Here is a 7218-nt window from a genome sequence, read left to right as displayed (position 1 = left end):
TTAGATCGGCGTTGTGTCGTTTTCACCACTTCTCATGTTACTGCTGGCGTTTTCTGTTGTCTGGCGAGCAAGGCAACAAATAACTGTTTCTGTTGAACACAGAACAAACTGTCTCCAAATCTTCACATAAGCTGTCTTGATCTTTTTTATTTTAAATGCATACACTACTGGATTGACAGCTGAATTAGCGTGTGAAAGCAGAATGCCAACATAGAAAGCTATGTATGGTACAGTGTCTGGTCCATGAAAGTAAACCACGATGTTCATAATGTGAATAGGGAGCCAGGAGACCACAAAAAGAGTCAAGACCAGAGCCAGAGACGATGCAAGCTGTTTTTCTTTCTGAAGGTATATGTGTGACTGATTTTGAGCACCATTACCAGGTTTTTCTTTCAGTCTTCCATGAATAAAACAGAATATACAGCTGTACAAAACAATCATCACCAACAGAGGCATCAGGTTGCAAAGAAAAAAATTAAAGTAAACCATGTAGGACATGGGAATCACTTCTATGAACCGGCAAACAACTGTAGAATTAGCAGAGTCAGGTGGGTCTTTATGCCATCCAAGCATGGGAGTAAAACTCAGTGGTATTGCAACAAGCCAGCATACAGCTGCAACAGAATAGGAATGTTTCCAGGTTACAGTCCGTTTGTACCTGTAAAGAAAGATATAGAGAGCCAGTCAGAATTTTACGCAGTCAAGGAAATTAAACAGTTTTTTTCTTTAGTGAAATGGTGAAACAACAATAAGACTTTAATCCATTTAATTTTGATTCTTAAATGAATACAGTTAAAATTATACACAAATACTTAACTTAAGCCTGGTTTTCATATAAACACAGCTCTGGAAAAAAAGAACCTACTGCACTGAACCCCATTGAAAACCTGATGGTTGTTCCACCAAATATTGATTTCTGAATGCTTCCTGAGTTAAAACATCAGTATTGTTGTTTCTAAATGAATATGAACTTGTTTTCTTTGCCTTACTTGAGGTCTGAAAGTACTGCATCTTTTTTGTTATTTTGACCATTTCTCATTTTCTGCAAATACTTAATTTTTGCTTGGAATTTCAAAGACATGTTGTCAGTAGTTCATAGAATAAAAGAAGAATGTTCATTTTACTCAACCATATATCCATGAAAAGTAAAATCAGAGAAACTGATCATTTGAGGTGGTCACTTAATGTTTTTCCGGAGTTGTAGCTATATTTATTTTTTGAGATATAAATGTTATCACAAGATATACAACTCTTATATCTCGTTAAAACAAGAAAGTTTCTTGTTTCAACGAGATATTGCTGCAGTGTTTATTTACGAGCATATGTAGCCAAATGTCTTTTGTAGAATAGTTTTACAGTCAAACAAGAGAACAACTTGTTGACAATGACAAGAAGTTTGACTTGAAGGGTCACAGTGAGGCTTTCAAACGTAAGAACACTGTTCCAATGTCACCACGGTGGCGCTCAGTGGTATTACTGTGCTGCAAAACACAGAACAGCCTTGTATTTTCTCAATTTAATCTTATATCAGCAACTCGATGTTTACACTTGGCCATAATTTTCTATTCCTAAGTGATGGTTGTTATCCAATCACACATCAAGACTGGCTTTAGAATGTAGTATAACAGTGAGCTTTACCATAAATCTTAATTAACTCTATCAAATATGCCACAGCTAGAATTTTGACTGAAACATTTTGATAGCTATTAAAAGTATGTGACTGAGATGACTCAAGATTTGAGCTTGTTTGTACAATGTCTGATCACAGGAAATCCACCATAAACGAAAGATTTCTGAACCAAATTAATTAAAGATTTGTTTTTCATCATCAGTCCGCTCTGGTGAAAGAATGCTTTAGATACATTGAACTCCTACTTTGTACTCTGAAAAAGACATTATAAAAACCTGAGGTCAAGCTGAAAACTTGTCAGAACTCAGAGAATAAAATGTAAGTAAGTATTCAGAATGATTGAAATTTGCTCAGTGAAAAGTTAAAGACAATTCTTACCGCAGAGGGATATAGACCCGCAGGAAACGATCAATAGCAATAGCCATCAGACACAGGATTGAAACTAGGGTCAGGAGGATGAGTACACAGCTGATGAAGAGGCATGTGTGGAATGAAGTCTCCAGATGTCCATCCAGCAGCACAGCCATTGGTATGGCAACAAATCCAACCAGAAAGTCAGCCACAGCCAGAGACACAATAAGGCAGAAGGTGGGTTGTTGGATGCCTTTAGTTTTCCACAAAGCTAAAACAACCAACATGTTTCCCAGACAGCAGCAGACTGCGATGAGGACTTCCAACACGGTATAAATGATTTTTCCAGTGTTCATGGTGCTGACTGTCAGCAGCAACTCTCAGGGTAAAAATGAGTGAATTCATGATGTTGTTCAGGCTTTTTTTTAAAGCTTTGTGGTCTAAGATTCAAGACTACTGTGGTTTAGACCATTACCATATTCAGAAATAGCATCAGCTATTGCACTTGTTCACAGAAACTGTGAAACAGATGAGGGGAAAGAGGCTCTTAACCACAACCTTGATAAAGATCAACTTGATTCTTGCCTCCAAAGTGGCTGATGGGCACAAACAAAAATTAAAATATTTTTTATTATTATTGTTAATCATTTATTTATACAGGATAATCTCTTGATACTCATGGTCTCATTTGGAAGAGACATGTTGAACACATCAACAATAACATGAAAACAATAATGGTACGATCAGGGGCGCTGCCAGGAATCATTGACCCCATGACAACAAATTTGATTAGGCCGCAGCTGCTGTTACAATTTATTTGAGTCTATTTGACCTATCAAAAATGTCACAATTTTAAAGGCTTGCAACTGTCTTGCTTTCTTTGGTCCAATACTGATACTAGCACAATATTTACTGCTCATTAGTTTTACATGCAGCAGTCCACATACAGTACACAAGTAGGTTGCTTAAATTTTTTCTTAGTTTTAGCTTACTGAAATGTCTCTTCCCACAAACAGTCATAGGCAACATTTAAAATATACATGAAGCAATCCAGACTTCTCAAAACATGCAATGTAGTTGCATTTTATTCAAGTAGCAGTATATAACTTTAATAAAAAATATGTTTTCTCCATATTTGTTAAAGCTGTCACCATGTCATGCAAGTTTGTTATGAGACAGATAATCTGTGAAAACAATCAATCTCCTCCATCTCCTTCCTGAGCTACTTTTACTGGCCAAAGTAATGCAATGTTCAGACCAAAAACAACCAATCAGAACCAGTAGGACGGTCTTAGCACTGTCAATCAACCTCATTCAGTCACTGCTAAATGTGCTAATGGTGGAAAATCAACTTAGTATTTATGGAAAAATGTTTATCTGCTGTCATTGGTAGCTATACTGACTAGAATGAGCATTCACAGCAGGCTATGCTAGCTACAGTATAGCACAGAGCAAGGGGAGGGAGGATGAGCAGCTACATTGTGGCTTGACAGCTCTAAAACTCTCATGCCTCTGATTGGTTGTTTCTAGATAGCACTAGGAGAAAGCAGAGGAAATAGATTTTTCACAGATTACCTCTCATGCCATACAGTCACAACATAATGACAGTTTTAACAAATATTTAAAAAAAAAAAAATAAATAAATAAAATAAATAAAAGTTACATACTGAAGTTTTAATTTCACTTAGGAGAGGGCAGGTCAGGAGGGACTGGGTTATAGCTGCTGACTGACTCATCTGTAGTTGAGTGGTAAAAATTACAGGTACAAGTTCAATATATGAATATATTGGTAATTTATTTCCTTAATTCATTAAATGCTAGTGAAAAGGAGGCAAACAGTAGTGTATAGCTAAGCTAACTATGCTAAATAGTTGATAATTTCACAGTCTACCCACTTCTCGGAGAAAAACTGGGTAACAAATTGACACTTTTACCTTTTTCTCTCTCTGTTTCTCTATTTTTTGAAATCCTAACTATATTATTTTTCTTAGCAGCATAGTAACCACCACAGTCGTTCTTGTCTTTTTGGTCTGGGAGTGGTAACATTTAATTTTTACTGCTAAAAACAATTTTAGAAAACACAATATAATTAATTTTGTAATTGACAGGGCCTCAATTTTTTAAATTTCTATGAACAAAAAAACAAACAAACAAAAAACAAATCGCGGAGTGCCCCCTGTTGGTCAGGGGCCCCTGGAATAGTCATAAATTTTCCCCCCTATACGGCGCCTCTGAGTACAATTCACTAGACCAAAAATCAATACCATATGCACAACCAAAAGAAGGGCTCCCACTGATCAATCAAATCAATCAATCAAATTTTATTTGTATAGCACATTTCAGCAGCAAGTCATTTCAAGGTGCTTTACATAATTAAAAAACAAAATGAAAACAGCATGTGACATTGAATAAACAGTAAGAAAGAGAAAGAGATTTTGGAAAAAGAGAGAAAAAAAAAGAGAAAAAAATACTTTTGTTACGGAATTTAAGCGCCTGTCATCACCGGACTCCGCCGTCCATTTAGCACGGGTATTATCCAGGCCCCATCGCCTAACAAGACAAGGTCTCCAACCTTGCAGCACCAGGCTCCATGCACCTATCACGCAAATTTTTGTGCTAGGACTTAGCCATCCTACACTATATTTTGTGCACTGATAAATATACACAAATTTTCAAATCCCTTTATCAAACTTTTAAATTCCCCAATTGTGACCAGTTCGGAGAGCTTCAGGTTCTGCTGAAGCAATACCTGGGAAGGAGAATTATTTTTTGCCAAGCAAATTATGCATAGATGGAACAATGAATATAATAAATTCAGCCATAGTTAAATATAATTTATGTGAGCAACTGTGGCATGTTTTCCTACATGTAGGGGTTCTTTCTGGGTTCCCTTGCTTCCTCCCACAAGAGGAAGTACTAACATGTTAATGCATAACATGCTAATGCATATTCTAACTATATGCTAACATGCATAGTTCGTGTTAGTTCAAGACACAAGATAATCTAAGGTTAGTAATGTACGCACCGGGTTACCTGGTGTCTACATTACTATTAGGTGTGAGTGTATGCATGATTGTTTGTCTTGTGTGTCTCTGTGCTGCCCTGTGATGGACTGGCAACCTGTTCAGTGTTCTTGCTCAATAACCACTGAAGGTAGGCAATATAAACAATGGAATTTAACTGTGCATTCAATTATCATAATTTACAAAATCATGCAAAGTTGGCATTTTTAATGGACTTTTAATGCAACTTTTAGAACAACTTTGCATTAAAAGTGTTATTTACCTCATGACACTTCATGACAACTGTCATAAACATTCATAAAGACTTCTTTATGTTCATGACAGATGTTATGTCATGTTTTTGACAGTGTCATGTAAGTCTTATGCACACCCCTTCAAATAAAGTGTTACCCAGTAATCGCATCAACAATGTTATTGATCAATGATTGTACAATTGCTAAAAATAAAGTGTCTAGTCTACCCAGTAATACACTAGCTGTGTTTCTATTGACACACACACACACACACACACACACACACACACACACACACCCCCACACACACACACGCACCCACACACACACACACACACACACACACCCCACACACACACACACACACACACACAATTTTGCAATTGTGGTGTTTCTATAAATTAAGAAGTGCTATTAAAAGCACACATGAATAAATTTGTTCAAGCAATAAATCATTAAAAATGACTTATTGCATAGCAACATCCAGTTCAAGTGACTTCTGTGATAAGAAAAAATGCATCCATTGAAGGTTTTGCTAAATAAACTAATTTCGATATTGGCTAACAATATTAAAACATATGCTAAAGCTTTTCTTTGAAAAACGAGAATTTGATGTGTTTCCATTAAGAAAATGTATTTTCGAAACATCAAATTATGCAATTTATGGTCAATGGAAATTCAGCTACTGCTTGTAGTTTGTCAAAAGGGACTAACATGCACAGCTAGTGTTAGTTGGAGATGATTTGTTGCAAATATTAGTTATTTTTAATCTACTCTGATACATCTGAAGGCTCCAAAAGAACAAATGGTTGCTTGGTAACACCACATTTGGGGGGAAGTTAGACTTTAAAGCGGACTCACAATCCAGTCTGGCTGATAATGCAATGATGCACAGGTGAGATGACAGCCAATGGCTGGGCCTCAGTCTCCATGGTGGAGCAGAAGCAATAAACCAAAAACAATACAACGAACCCCATAATCATTCAAATATGATGGTTACTGAATCAGTATTGCTCCTGAATCACAGGATCGAATAATTGTTGAGAACTTGACTGATTTATGTTGTGCATGTAAACCCATCAAAAGAACCAGTAGTAGTTAAAAATTTATCTTACATATAACAAAATTATTTCACAGTAATTAACTGAATTTGTTACTGATTTCTGTTAGCTCTCAACAAAGCTGCTCCTTTTCACATTTTGTTTAGCTTTTGTTTACTAAAACTTTACTCCACTGCACTCTGAGCTCTGAGTGACTCTTTTCCTAACTTGGAAAGTGCAAAAGCAACAGTGACCCAGTTTAACAAATAAGTAAACACAGGATTACTGGCAACTCTGTTTTGTCAATATTACCTGCAATTTGATTTGGTGTGGAAAATGTTCTTCAAATAAATACTGCTTTTCCAACAGAAAATCTATTTTCACATCCTGGAAATACTGAAACAGCTTGCATAATATTTGATAAGATGTTCAAAGTTATTTTAGTCAAAATCTTTTAAAAGTAAAAAGAAGGGAAAAAAAAGATGACCTACATGTTTATTTCTTCAACCCCCGTTGGAAAATACCACTACACAATAAAACACAAGACAGGGCAATTCTGAAATAACACATGAGCACATTCATGTTAGAATACTTTGACAGAGAGTAATTTGGCCACTTCATTTTGTCTGGATAATCTATTCTTCCAAGTCGGTAATGATGTTTCAGCAATAAACGCGTTTTGCCAGTTTTTCTTTACAATGAGATGTTATTGCTGTTCTCTTATTTTTAGCAATTTTCTTGCCAAAGCTCTTATGTTGAAAAATGTTGCTTTTTAATGGGGGATGGTGCAAATAACAGAATGATGTTTTGGATGACCAAAACAGCATTCAGCTGAATTATGTGAGACAACACATAATTCATAACAACTCTGAAACAGCTTCAGGCTTCAGGTGGAGAAACATCAACAATATGTCTGATAACACAGCAGCAGCAGGGGCCAA

The 7218-nt window shown here is 36.1% G+C and overlaps 1 protein-coding gene across 1 annotated transcript; it reads right to left on the bottom strand.

Annotated features, from left to right (window-relative positions):
* On the bottom strand, nucleotides 1-2337 carry LOC106932892 (adenosine receptor A1-like). The gene is made up of 2 exons (XM_015011835.2): nucleotides 2009-2337; nucleotides 1-658 (listed from the first exon to the last, which is right to left on the bottom strand). The coding sequence occupies exons 1-2, from the start codon at nucleotides 2335-2337 to the stop codon at nucleotides 1-3; spliced, it is 987 nt and encodes a 328-aa protein (XP_014867321.2).
* Nucleotides 2338-7218: the final 4881 nt, after the last annotated feature.

The sequence above is a fragment of the Poecilia mexicana genome, unplaced genomic scaffold (genome assembly GCF_051168715.1).
Source record: "Poecilia mexicana isolate PSO_F unplaced genomic scaffold, ASM5116871v1 scaffold_5, whole genome shotgun sequence".
Taxonomy (NCBI): Eukaryota; Metazoa; Chordata; class Actinopteri; order Cyprinodontiformes; family Poeciliidae; genus Poecilia; species Poecilia mexicana.
Note: the sequence above shows the minus strand (reverse complement) of the source record. Positions and strands in the feature narration are given on the sequence as shown.

What these genes read in the sequence shown, in the direction of transcription:
- LOC106932892 (XM_015011835.2), bottom strand. Translation starts at nt 2,337, where the DNA reads ATGAACACTGGAAAAATCATTTATACCGTGTTGGAAGTCCTCATCGCA. An exon ending in CGGGTCTATATCCCTCTGCG is followed by an intron (nt 659 to 2,008) that starts GTAAGAATTGTC and finishes CTTTCTTTACAG; the next exon opens with GTACAAACGGACTGTAACCT.